The sequence below is a fragment of the Buceros rhinoceros genome, unplaced genomic scaffold (genome assembly GCF_000710305.1).
Source record: "Buceros rhinoceros silvestris isolate BGI_N320 unplaced genomic scaffold, ASM71030v1 scaffold16852, whole genome shotgun sequence".
NCBI classification, from domain to species: domain Eukaryota; kingdom Metazoa; phylum Chordata; class Aves; order Bucerotiformes; family Bucerotidae; genus Buceros; species Buceros rhinoceros.
Window position 1 is genome coordinate 3,351 of NW_010397479.1, and position 14,206 is coordinate 17,556.

The 14,206-nt window shown below is 43.8% G+C and overlaps 1 protein-coding gene across 1 annotated transcript; it reads right to left on the reverse strand.

The window, feature by feature from the left end:
* Nucleotides 1-293: 293 nt before the first annotated feature.
* On the reverse strand, nt 294-12,322 carry LOC104502320 (lovastatin diketide synthase LovF-like). Its single transcript, XM_010146280.1, has 6 exons — nt 12,268-12,322; nt 10,890-11,043; nt 9,068-9,228; nt 6,420-6,623; nt 6,142-6,323; nt 294-5,852 (listed from the first exon to the last, which is right to left on the reverse strand). The coding sequence occupies exons 1-6, from the start codon at nt 12,320-12,322 to the stop codon at nt 294-296; spliced, it is 6,315 nt and encodes a 2,104-aa protein (XP_010144582.1).
* Between the last annotated feature and the right edge of the window lie 1,884 nt (nt 12,323-14,206).

Genomic DNA, 14,206 nt, shown 5'->3' on the forward strand with positions numbered 1-14,206 from the left:
GGCATCAAACACAGCAATTTACCAAAAATTGAAAATTTGTTGTGTTAACCTACCCATTTCCAGTTAAAATTATTGTAAAACAAAGGTAACATATATTGAAAGTCAAACAATTGACTGAAATTAATACAGTTAGTGCAATGGCAGAAGAACCTGGTGTGGATATTTCTGGGTTGATGCAGAAGAGTACACTAAGCATCACCACACGTTCTATCCTGTCTGCAAGGACCTATTGCAAGATGCTACAAAGGGTCCAGGTATCTTCAAAGTTACACAGTTCCTGAATGAGAATACTCCTATAGCCAGCTCCCATTTTCTGCACTTTCAACTGCAGCATTTTCTTCATCAACTACTCCACTTGCCTCACTTGATTCTTCTAAAATTACTACTAAACTTGACAGAGTTGTGTGAGGATCAAGCAGTTTTAGAAGAGGTATGTCCACCTTTCTCTCTTGAAAGACACGGTTCTGGATTGTCATAGCTAACATAGAGTCTATGCCCAGTGATGAAAGCGGTGTATTCATGGTTAGCTCATCCGGGTTCAACGTGGTGAGGTCGCTCACCAGTGAGGTGATATAGTCTTCAGATTTGATTAAGGCAGCAGCCTGGACTTCAGTTTTCTCAGAGGTTTCAAGGTTGTTTCTGTATTCTTCTAACATAAGTGATGTGAAACGACTTTTGAGTGAAATAATATGGGAAAAAACATGATGCAACAGAACTTGAAAGTTCAATTTGACGACAGCTTGCTGCGGGTTGTTTGTAAGTAAGCTCTTCCTGAGATACTCATGAATTTCATGCTCTTGCAGAACATTTATGCCTTTGGATCTCAGAATGTTCTGAATATGGTTTTGATTGAGCAGTACACCAAGGTTCAAAGCACCCCAGTTAATGGATTGTCCTGAAAGCCCATAGTTCCTCCTGTAGGTGCAGAAGACATCCAAGAAAGAATTTGCAGCTGCGTAGTTTGCCTGGGTGGAATTTCCCAGAAAGGAAGTAATAGAGGAGTAGCACACAAAGTAGTCGAGCTGCTGGTCTCTGGTAGCCCAATGAAGATTTAGGGTCCCTGCTACTTTTGGGCTCAGCACTTTCTGAAAGCTGGCCAAGTTCAGAACCTCAAGGTGGCCATCATGTAAAACGACAGCGCTTTGAAATACTCCTTTCACTGGACTCCCTGCAAAGATGTTTGCAATGGACTGGAAAGCTTTCTTAACATCACTGGTTGAAGTAACATCACACCGCACAAACACTACATTGCTCCCTTTGTACTGCTGTGACAAAGCTTTCATCTCTTCTTGCTTCTCATGGCTTGGACTTTTCCTGGAGAGTATTGCAATACAACCTCCTCCATTCTTAGCTATGAATTTTACCGTTTCAAAGCCAAGTCCAGTGAGCCCCCCAGCTACTACGTAAACAGCATTCTGCTTAAACAGCTGCTTCTGGGGTTCATACAATGGTATATCTGAAAGCATGGTGATGTTCTTCTGCCTTCTCAGTACAGCAAGTGGGACAGATTTGCAGGTAAAATAGGACACCACAGAATTTATTCTTTCAAAGTACTCAGTCTGCTGAAAAACAGAACCTGATAGATGACTAAACCATTTTGTATCCATGGAACGGATCCACGCATGCACAGTCTTTTGCAATTCCTTTAGACGTGCTTTCTGGAAAATGCTGGTAAGTGTAACGACATGAAAGCTGATATTTTCATGATCAATTCCTCTGACATTCTGGATACAGTCAGACTGTCGATTGCCACACACTATCACCACGTCTTTAAGACAGTCCATGCGAGCCAGAGTCTGCTGAGACAGTCTGTTCACTGGAGGAAGAACCACAAGGGCATTGCACAAGTTTATGTCCTGGAACTTACCAGGAGTGGGCCTCGCGAGTACAGCTCTCCAACCCATCTCTTCTGCTGCTGCAGAAAGAACATGGCACAAAACTGATGATGGCTCCGTAGAAATAATACCCAATGTTTTGCCATCTTTCCCGTTGGGTAACCTCTGATTGAAGATTTCCCATGCAATGATAAAGTATGACATACAAGGGACATTCTGAAAGTGTGGGAATTTCTTTACATTGAAACAAACTGTTCCTGGAATCTGAACTCTGGACGTCGCGGCAGCTGGATAGCATGAAACCACATGATCTCCTACTTTAACTTTCTTCACATCAGCACCTGTTGCTGTTACTGTGCCACTGAAATCAAGAGCTAAAAGCCCGTGTCTGTCTACCGCTTGTGAATTCCAATACAGTGTGTTACCAAATTTACGACTAGAAACACTAATGGGAAAATAATCTTCTGAGTGGAGACATACTTTATCCACTTGAATTTCAATGCTCTGTTTGTCAAGTTGAGTAGCAGTGCTGGTGGATAATTCAGCAGACAAGTCTTTTGCTGTGTACGGATCCGAAGTGTACAAAGTGAATGTTTCTGCATTCTGGAGAGATCTTACAGGTTGGCTGTAATCTGCATCTACAAAAGGTGTGCGTCTGATTTCAGCCACATAAGTTCTCCCTTGGCTGATGCAAACTTCTGGATAGTCCACACCTTTGCATTTGACAAGAACATCTGCTAGCACTGAGATATCCAGGGAACTGGAAGAGCTGAGGTCAATCATCTGAAATGAGATTACTGGAACTTCAACGACACAAGTTCTGGTCATGCCATACAACGCAAATCCACAATTAAGGTGATCTACATATCTTTCTGTTGTTCTGTAGGTGATCACTCTGACTGAACAGCGGGATGTTTTCTCTCTTATTGCCACGATAACTTGACGATAGGCTTCACAACACTTTGACAGTTGGTCTACCACTTTGCTTGGGAAATCTTCATTTAACTGTTGAATTCCCCACAGGTACAGAATTTCATTATAATCCTTCACCTCTGCTCGCATTTTATTCTGGGCATGGGCTTCCAAGAGGCCTTCCCACTCTTCATACATAACAAATCTTGAATCAGGATGCAAATACTTTTTGAGCTGCTCAGCTATCCCAAATCTGTCAGCAAACACTAGGGCTCTGGGCATAACCCCCAGATGTCTAATCGTCTGTGAAAGAAAGACTTCTTTCCACGTGTTTTCAAACATGAACTCATTGTCTCTGGAATATGCTTCCTTCATGAAAGTGATGGCAACACGCTTGAGTTCAACCAAAACAGAGCCGTGTTTGTCCATAAAGCATCCACAGACCTCTAGGCAGTTCCCAATCGATTTGGTTGTTCTCATGTATATCATCATTTCTTCCTCCAAGGGTCGGAGCACCACCAGGCTGCCTATCCCTGAAGGGAAGCCTGCTCTGAACTGGAACGTCCTTGAGGTCATGACAGCAGTCATCTGCAGAAAACAGTCGAGCAGCACTGGATGGATACAGTAGTTGTACATCTCCCTGACGGTCTCCTTGTTCACCTTTATGCTCGTTATAGCTTCCTTTAGATCCTGGCAATAATGCACATCACTGAGCTGCCTGAATATGGAGCCATACTGAAAACCAATCTGAGACAGTGCTTCATAAACCGCCTCTCTGCTAATCACTGATGTGCACCTTTGATAGATGTCTTGGAAGGAGATGGTGCTTTCTTCCACCACACCTTCAAGCCCCTTTGTAACTTGGCCTGACGCATAAACTGCATTGGAGGAAGAGAGTATCTCAAAGGCTGTCACCGCTTTTTGCGGACTCAGCTTGATACCCAAGACTTGGGAACTCTGGGTGAGAACACATGGGGCAGAAAAACTGATACTCATCTGGCAAGCACTCAGAGGCACTTGAGGCCTTGAGCTGCTCATCACAGAAGCCAGACCAAGCTCTGCATAGAAAGCACCAGGGACTAAAGCCACACCATTATTCTTGTGGTCATATAAGTATGATGCTGTGTCCTGAGACAGCAGGCAGCCAAACTCCGTGTTGTCACTGTTTATGCCATAAATCAAAGGATGACTGGAGCTGACACCTCTTTGGTTTGCTTGTTGATGGATATTCAGACGGGCCATGAGTTTTTTGCGATCAAATTGGTACCGCGGAATGGCTGCTGGAACACTTTGATACCCATTATAAAAGTGCTGCCAGTTGGGATTATATCCCAGTTCAAACAGATCTCCTACCAGGGTGAGGAGTGTCTCATACTCTGCATCAGGTTGCAAAGAAGATAACACCTTTGTGCCTTTTCCTAGAGTTTCCTTTATGCTTCGCTGCAATGCTCGTTGAGGACTTATTTCCACAAACACCACATTTTCCCTGTCTCTAGCTGCAGTTTTGATGGCTTGAGCAAAAACAACAGGCTCACGAGTATGCCGGGCCCAGAATTTGCCCTGAGCAAAGTCATTCTCAGAAGCAGCCACCCCAGTCAGCGTTGAAATCACTTCCATTTCCCCCTTCTGTTTTTCTAAAGGCTGTATGTTCTCTTCCAACTCCCCAAGTATTGGATCCATGCTGGGGCTGTGGTACGCAGCTGGGACACTTAAAACGTGAAGAAAGATGTTCCTCTGGCTGAAAGCTTGAGCTAAATCTCTTTGGACAGCATCCATAGAGTCTGGATTCCCAGACAAGGTGCAGGAAACTGGGCTGTTGAAAGCTGCAATGCACACCTTTCCTGAGTAGCGGTGCAGATGTTCAGCAATCTCTTGAACCGGGATGTTTCCAACCACCAACATTCTACCACTGACAGTCTTTGCCTGCAGCCGGCTCCGGTGATAAATCACTTTGACTGCATCTGCCAGGGAAAGGTACCCAGCAAAATGCGCAGCAGCAACTTCCCCTACTGAATGGCCAACAACTGCGACAGGCTTAATGCCCCAGTATTTCAGAAGGGAAGCTAAGGCAACCTGCAGGGTAAAAAGCAAGGGCTGGGAAAGCTCTGGATTCAACAAACCCTTTGGGCTATGACCTCTTGCTGGCAGAAGGCTGATGGAAGCATGTTTCTGGAAAAGCATTTCTATTTCCTTACACTTGTCTCTGAACATTGGCTCAGAGCTCAGCAGTGCCACACTGAACTCCTTCAGCATTACGCCATTGCCACAGAACACAAACACCAGCTGTGGCTCCACCTTTGACACGGCAAGTTCAGGGCTTGCTGCCAACTTAACCTCGTGTTGCAAGTGCTGGAGAGAATCTGTGACAAATGCTTTTCGGTACCTGTAGTTGGCATGGCTTCTTCTGCAGGCAGACGTATAGGCCAGGCTTGGGAGTGTTATGGAGTTTCTTCTGCTCAGCTGGTCAGCTGTGTCGGCCATTGTCATCTGAAGGGACTTACTGGATGCTGCGGACAGCAGAACTAATTCGAGGGGTCTCTTAAACGCAGGAAGAAGCTCTAGCTGCTTAACCTGCCTGACTACAACATGAGCATTGGTTCCCCCAAATCCAAAGCAGTTGATGCTGGCTACTCTTCCATACTCTCTGGATTCTTCCCAGGGCTCTACAGTCATGGGAATTGCAAGGTTTAATTTCTCTGTATCAATGCTGCTCATCTCCTTCGAGTAATGCAAGGATGGAACAATCTTTCCGTGATGCATCATCAGAAGCACTTTGATTAACCCTGCTGCTCCAGCAGCTGATTCAGTGTGGCCAATATTTCCTTTCACTGAACCAATTTTCAGAATGGAAACTTGTGCAGACCTGTTTTTACAGATGACTCTAGCTAGGCTTTCAGCTTCAGTAGGGTCTCCAGCGGCAGTTCCTGTACCATGTGCTTCGATGTACTGCACAACGGAAGGATCAACACGAGTTTCATAAATGCTGCGCAGTAACTTCTCTTGCTCTATTTGAGATGGTCTTGTGATTGGAGTCACGGACCTGCCATTCTGGTTTACTGCACTGATGTTTATAACACCCCAGATTCTGCTGTAGTCTTCCTTTGCCTGTTTCATAAAAAGGTCAAATCATCTTTAATAATCTCATGAATTCTGTGCACAGGAGAAAATAAAGCAACAAAACAAAGAACAGACAGAGTGTGACACCAACTTTTAAAAGCATGATTCCCTCTCCATGGCAAAGGAAGTGCATAAGTGCTTAATGCTTACTAAGTCCTTCCTTAATCTTAAGCTTGAATTGGAAAAATCTTTTCTGGAAAAGTAATTATTACAGATGAAGACAGAAAATCCAAGTAAGCAACCAATCTTATTTCAGGCTGCTTCAAAGCAATCTTACCTTTTGCAGCGGTTTGAGGAAAACAACACCACAGCCTTCTCCCCTTCCATAGCCATCTGCCTTTTTGGAAAAGGGTTTGCTGATTCCGTCTGGAGAGATCATTTTGGCTTTACTGAGAGATACAAAGGTGCGGGGATCTATTATGCAGTTCACTCCACCACAGATTGCTGCCTCACAGTCTCCTGGAGTAAAATAGAAACATACTTACATTGAGACGTCTAGGCTGATAGAGAGAAACAGTTGTCTTCCATTGTTCAGCATCTCTTCACTCCCCTTACCTGATTTAATTGCTCGCACGGCATAGTGCAGAGCAAAAAGAAAAGATGAACACGCAGTGTCAATAGCCAGTGATGGTCCAGTCAGATTAAATGTGTATGAGACCCTGTTAGCAGCAATGCTCATTGCTGTTCCAGTACCATCGTAATGATTTATTTCACTCACTGCTCTACTTGTTACAATTTCATAGTCTCGATTCATAAGACCTGTAAAAATATCAAATACATGTCACGTTAACCTGAGCAGAAAAAAGGGATGTACAGCTCTAAACCTGATAGCGTGTTTTGCTTTTCTGTTTTAAGAGTAAACTACATGGCATCTGTGCTCGTATGGTGACACTTTGCTTCAAGGCAAGTCAAAGGCAAAACTCCCAGCAATTTCCCCTGGACTCAATGTACACAAACATACCGAATACTTGAAATTTCTGCCCGCACAGTAACTGACAGGCCTTTCCTAATGGCTTAGCTCATTGTATGACACACTCAAGCTCTGTATAGCCTGCTTAGACTCCCATATCTCAGTCTGAGAGTGATCCTTTCAGCTTTGCTATGGAAATACCTATTAAAAAGTTACAATGATGATAGCTGGGATATAAATGTACAGGACATTAGCTTCAGTTCCTCAGATGTTCCAAGTTAAATGTCACAGCACAAGCTACTTCCAAGGCTTTTTATTTACCTTCGGGTTTCTCCCTGTGATACAGTAAGCCAGAAATAGGAAAAAAAAAAAAAAGGAAACAGGTCTGTGAGAGAAGTCATGTCCTCTTTCTGAGAACACATATGCTTGAAATAGAGTGGATCCCCAAGTCCACAGGCATGAGCGGAAAATGCAGTACCTCTGTTCAGAGAGCAAGGAATCATCTCCTCTGTGAAAGAAGAGCATGTCTCTAAACAGTTTGCCCCTATAGTGACACCAGCCTAACTATCCCAGAAAAAAAACTCTTAAGAGACAGAGATTACACCAGCAAAAATGTGTTGTTATTCTAGCTCCTTGACGGGAAGGGAAGGGAAGGGAAGGGAAGGGAAGGGAAGGGGAGTTGAGTTCAGTTGGAAGGGACCTACAACGATCACCTAGTCCACCTGTCTAACCAGTTCAGGCCTCACCAAAGGTTAAAGCATGTTTTTAAGGGCATTGTCCAAATGCCTCTTACATACTGACAGGCTTGGGGCATCGACCTCCTCTCTTGAGAGCCTGTTCCTGTGTTTGACGACCCTCTCTGTAAATAAAAGCTTCCTAACGTCAAGTCTGAACCTACTCTGACACAGCTTTGAACCATTCCTATGCATCCTGTCACTGGACACCAGGGAGAAGAGCTCAGCATCTCCCTCTCCACTTCCGCTCCTCAGGAAGCTGTAGAGAGCAGGGTTAGCCCCTCAGGATCCTGTTCTCCAACCAAGACAGAGTCCTTAGCCACTCCTCATAGGACATGCTTTCCATCCCTTTCACCAGAAACTGGGGCCCAGAACTGTACACAATACTTCAGGTGAGGCTGCACCAGTGCTAAATGCAGCAGGATAATCACCTCTTTTGACGGGTTGGTTATACTGCATTTAATGCACCAGATCCCTGTCTGCAGGGCTGCTCTCCAGCCGCTCCTCTCCCAATTTATTCCTGCGTCCAGTGTCACTCCACCCCAGGAGCAGAATCTGGCATTTGTTCTTGTTAAATTTCACACCACTGAGGATGGCACAATGCTCCGATCTATCTAGATCCCTCTGCAAAGTGTCTTATCTCTTGAGAGAGTCAAGAGCATCTCCCAGTTCAGCAGTATCAGCAAACTTACTAATGGTACCTTCTACTTCTGCAGATCACTGCTAAAAATATGGAACAGAACTGGCCCTAGAACTGAGCCCTGAGGAACACCACTGGTGACTAGCTGCCAGCCAGAGGCAGACCCTTTCACTACCACCCTTTGAACCCTGCCGTTCAGCCAGTTCTTCACCCAGTGCACCATGTACCTCGTCATCTCACGGTTGGACTTGTCCAGAACGAGGCTGTGAGGGACACTATCAAAAGCCTTGCTAAAATCCAGGAAAACTACATCCACCACCTGCCCTTCACCCACTAGCCAGGTGACCTTATTGTAGAAGAATATCAGATTAAATAGAACTTCGGAGCTGTGAACCCATGTTGTCTGTGCCAAATGATTGCATTGTCCTTTAGTACCTTTTGACAGCACACAGTATCATCTTCTCCATAACTTTTCCAGGTACTGAGGTAAGCATTTGGACAAGTGTGCCTTAGTATATCATACCAGTAACTACCCGAGGATTTCTGCTGCTTTAAAAGGATCTTGACTTCCAGAACACCTTAACCAATGTTATACTGGAAAACAGTATACTGGAAAAAAGGGTAGCCTTGGCTTGAGACTATCATTCCTGGAAGGGGTTGGGTTGGGTAGACAGCTTAAGTCTTTCCTCCTTCAACCTCAGTGCCTGAAGACTCTGAGAGGAGCACCAAAAATAGATACATGAATTATATCATGAACTTCTAGCACAGCATGGTAATCCTTGACAAAAGTAACCAGTAGTGTCACAGCACATTAGCCTTCAACCTCCTGTGCTGGATACGTATGTGACGTTGATGAAGGAGTGCTCCAGTCTTTGTGAGGTTCAAATGTACTCCCTTCACCATGAAAATTTCATCTTACCCACAAAAACACCTGTTTTCGTGCCGCTGACAGCTTCCACAGGGACTCCTGCATCCTCCAGGGCTTTGTATGTGCATTCTATCAGTAACTTCTGTTGTGGATCCATCCGTTCAGCTTCCGCATTATTAATCCCAAAGAGGAGGTTGTCAAATGAATTAAATCTAAAATACATAGACCAGAAAACAGTACAATTTTATATACAAGGATGCTTTATGTCCTACCACGAAATATGGGGAAGGGGGTATCACCGATTCTGCATTTCAGAGTTATGAGCTCACTCCGAGAAATTTTTGTTGACATGGTTCTCTCACTAGTACCAGCAGGACCCCTCAGACTGCAGAACAAGACTCCCTCTGTTGTGATGCAGTCTTAGCCAAAAAGTTTTAAACAAAGACTCTCTTCTAAATTATTTTAAGGTAATATAGACTGATGTTTTGCGATTTAAAACTCGTAAGTAGAGGATCAGCTCAGATGTTTCCAAGAGATACCCATACTTCTCTCACAATAAACTCAAAATATTTTATGTGTGTATGTGTGTGTTTCTCTTTAAGTATCTTCAAAGTAAGCTCACACTTACAAATGACCAAGCCCAGGCTTAAGCTTGCACCCTGAGATCAGATTTGTAAGACCTTCTATCGTTTCTTGATTTCAGTGGAGAATTCTGCATCTAACATGGGACTAATCACTGAAGTAATTCTGGGTCTCACAATTCAAACCTGATAAGTATTATTGTCAGGAGGCAAGAAGATTGCTTCCGTGCATGTGAACTTCTTGTTTGAATAAAGATCTACAACCTGAGGATTTAAGGTGCATGTGGATTTAAAATAAAAGACACTAGTGTTGATCTTCCTGTTAGTCATAGCACCCGTACAGCTGTACCCACATCTCTGGGATAATTTGACATGAGACACGAGGACACAAGTGAAGGGATGCGTACTGCAGTTTGCTCCTCCAGATTTTCTCTTTACACTGGTAAAAGAGTCTTTATTTACACAGTATCTTTACCTGATACTTGAACATATATAATCCCTCAGTATCATAGAGTAGTGACTCAGAATAAAGAAAAAGTTTCTTTTTTTAAGACATGACAGTATGAGCCTAGAAAAAACCAAGATTATTATGAAATTATGAGTAGTTCAGGTTTACAAACAAACATAACACTAAAATTAAGCATAAGGTCCCCTTCTTGAGTGTCTAGCAAACCCAGACTTTCTCACTTTGTCTCTAAATTGTCACATCTGCATTCTAATTAGAGCCACTTGGCCCCACAAGCACAGGATTAGGTCCTGAGTTCCAGCAAAGCAGGCTAACCTTCAGGCTGGAACTGGAGGAGACTTCCCAGGCAGTTCTTACCGCTCAGAGTCCGTACTTCACCACCTTCCTCCGCAGTCCATAGTACTACAGACAGTGCAAATTATGGGACAGGCAGGAGCCCACCTCAGATCCAGTATATACTCCCTCATGCATAATGCATCTGTACTTCTGTATACTCAAAATGCAGACACCTCTGTCACATGCAAGGTGACTCTCAACACATGGGGAGTATGTACCTACATGTTGGTTTAGGTAATCAAAGGTCGTATGTGTTCCCAGCAATGTACATCTGTGCTTGCCATGGCCTGCAACTAAATTTGCTCATCAATATCACACATAAGGAAATCCTCCAGTTTGACAACTGCCTGTTCATCACGTGAGAGAAAAGATAGTCAGTTTCTAGGTCCCGTTTATAAGCTCTCCCTGTGCCTTGCGCAAGCTGAAAGGCTGGACACATTAGTCTAAGTACCAAAAAAAGAGCGGTGGCACAGCAGAGCAACAGACTCACTCATTGAGAAGAGCAGCTCGCGTTGTATACGTTTTTCCTGGCTTGTTATCATCTGGATCATACCACTCCTTGACATTAAATCTCTCAGAGGGGATTTCTACTGTGCAGTTTTTGCCTTCCTCCAGGACTTTCCAGAAATTGTCAATTCCATCACCTGTTGTACAAAGGTTTTAAAGTCGATTAAATGATGTTCTCTCCCTCCCCATGCAGACACAGAAATGCCCACTCAGTTACAAGGAACTCCCATGTATAAATAGGTTGCTCAAGTAGAATTGCCAGAGAAAGAAAGATCATTCTTTGGTGAACCAGAGGAAAATAGAAAGGCCTGTCTGATCCCTTCACTGCTTGCCTAAAGAAACTGCACAAAGAAACTGCAAAAAATCCTTAAGCTTCCACTGGACAGCATTCCCACCTAAGCCCTCCCATGGTTAGTCCATCATCATAGACACAGCTCAGACACTAGCCAGACACGGCTAGTGTCGCACCACAGCTCCCACCGCTCAACGCTTCTTTTGAGGCAAGTTCAGAAATGCCGTTCCGAGCTTGCGCACTGCAGGACCAGGATACGTGTTCCCTGGCTCCACAGCAAGGTAAGAACACCATTTCTCAAGACAGTCCCTCTACTGGCATGTGTGGACTGACAGATGGCTTGCACCAAATTAGTATTTAATGCTCAGACAAGAGACTGCTGCTACGTATCTACTAGCACTAGATTGAGGATCATTCCTGTTTGCTCACAGTCAGCTATGGGCCTCATAGTTTCTGCTGTTCCACATATACCTATTGAACCTTGGACACAGTGAAGGCAGGATCTGAAATGTGCTGAGGGCAGGAAAGAAATCAAGGGGACGGAGAGACTAGCATGGCCACCTTTAGGGCTGAACTACATTCCTCTCCCTGGATTATTTCCAAAATTTTTAAATCTCTCTACCTAATGTAAAGAGTATGGACAGTGACAGCAGCAGCTAGAAATCTCCCACAGCTATCTGAACGTCTCCACCCATCTCATCTCAGTCAACCATCTAACCTCAGAATACAAAGTCAGACATCAGTTTTATAGGACCTAATTGCAGCTAAGATTGGAAGTACGACACTGCTCTAATACAGGCTGCTGTGTTTCTCATGGTAGGCAGTATCAGTTCTTTACTGAAGTCAGCTGCCCGTCTCGTACAAGAGGCAGCAGCTAGGTGTGTATTTGCAGGAGGCAGGATCTTTCCACCACAGTGTGACCTTCTGAAAAGACCCTACAAGTAGCAAAGCAATGAATTCTACAAAAGTAAGAGAGGAACGTGTTGTTTTCCTCCACCTCCGTGCAGATGACTGACTGTGCTTTTCCATGTTCACTCAGCAGCCTGCTTTGCTTTTACCCAAAACTTACCTCCTGGAAAGTTGCATCCTATTCCCACAATAGCAATTTCATCTCCAGTCTCCATCTTCAGCTCCTGGGCTGCACAATATAGGGTATAAGCATCGGCCAGCTCAAACAGGTATGCATTTCTCTTTACATAAATAGTAGGTTAAAAGGTGAACTTCCCACAAACACACATACTTGTTCAAAGCCTGGTTAATCTCGAATGATCTGTGTTTGGTTGTGTGAGAAATGACGGTCCCCACATGTGACCAGAGCTGCATGGTATTTTTCTTCTTGTCACTACTTTTAGGGGGGAATCCCTGACTAATGCTCGAGATTCCTCATTCACAGACACTTCCTTTTTACTATTAACTTCTGCTATTCCTGCCACCAGCTCCTCTGCTCTTGAGCCTCTCCCTAGATCAGTCCTGCTGCACCCGTTGAGTACAGAAGTGAACTGTGCGTTGACCAAGGCATGCTTCCAGCTCTATGTTCTCTATCCTATTCACAAAGCAGATCTCTCGAACAGACTCTGCACATTACCAGTTTCAATCAGACCACGTAAACAGGCAACAGACAATCAAGTAGCTGAAGGAATAAAAGGTGTATCATCTTCCGCATCCCAGAAAAGTGCTTAGAAACTTTTCTCATTCAGACCTCTGCTTTGATGGATCCCAAGGCTGCCTAACTCTTGTCTAAATCAGCTTCCTCTGTAGTCTGAGTTTAAACCCCATCAGCCACACTCAAAGCCACCAAAAGCTACAAGATCTCTGTCTTCCTCACAATGCGCAGTGGCCAGGTTGCCCCAATACAGCCATACAAACAACTGGCCTTTCAGGTCATTTGCAGCTTCACAGGTAAAGCTTTTTGTTGTGAAGGGACTCAAAATAAAATGTGGGGGTTTTTCAACATATTAGATGGCAAAGAAAAAAATTACTTGGGATCAAATGAAATACCTCAGAATAGAGCTTAAAGCCAATTATTTTCCTTAATGCTGAGAAGGGAACTTGTGAGATAAAAATCAGCTCAATTCACTTCATTAGAATTCACTCACCTCAGAACCCTTCAGTCCTCCTGGACTTGCTTCAACCCACAAAGAGCAGAAGATTCATGTTGAAAGGGATTTGGGGGCATTTTTGGCAGTGGAGGTAGATTCTCACCTCAGTGACACCACAGCAGGTCCCAAAAAGCCCTTCTCAGTGATTGACTGATGGCAGTGATGCTGAGATGAGGCTGTTTTACAGCCCCACACATCCAGCATTGTTACCATTTCTTGGGGGGTTGCTTTGGAATGTGACATTAAAAACAACTGCTCAGAGTCACACTTTGAAAAATTTCCTTCTCAGTTCCATTAACTAAGGCAGAGAAAGTTAAAGAGCCAACTAGCAAAAGAAAGAAGACCAGAATCTGGCTGTCTAGGAGTAAATTCTATTTTACCCATAATACAAATTCTACAATGCTATACAAAATGTTTTCTTCTAGTTCTTTCAAAATTATCTATGATTTCTATGTTGTCTCTATTTCCTATTTTAATTTCATTGCTCACCTAAAGCTGCAAAGCCCAACATAAATACTCTTACCACAAAGGTACTTTTAAGCATTGTTCTTAAGCTAGCACTTAAATAGGATATCATAGAAAAATAAGGACCTTCAGACTGTAACATTAAACACATCTCTGGCATCTATAGAGTTATCCAGTCAGCTATGTAAGCCTTACCTCATATCATCCCAGTAGGGTGTACTAACAGGCTGAGTCTTTGGAAGGTTTTATGTAGGATTCTGTGAGGTTTTTTATTCAAATACACATGCTGAACTGCGGTGAAAATGGTAACGCCTTGCAAAGGAAAAATGCCAATGAGTCATATGCTTAGTCACAGACTTCGACTAAAGGTCAAAACTACTTCCCTTGAAGTAGTAAATTCTTGACGAAATCAGGTTTTACACCAGGTCAGGAGTAAAATCTCTG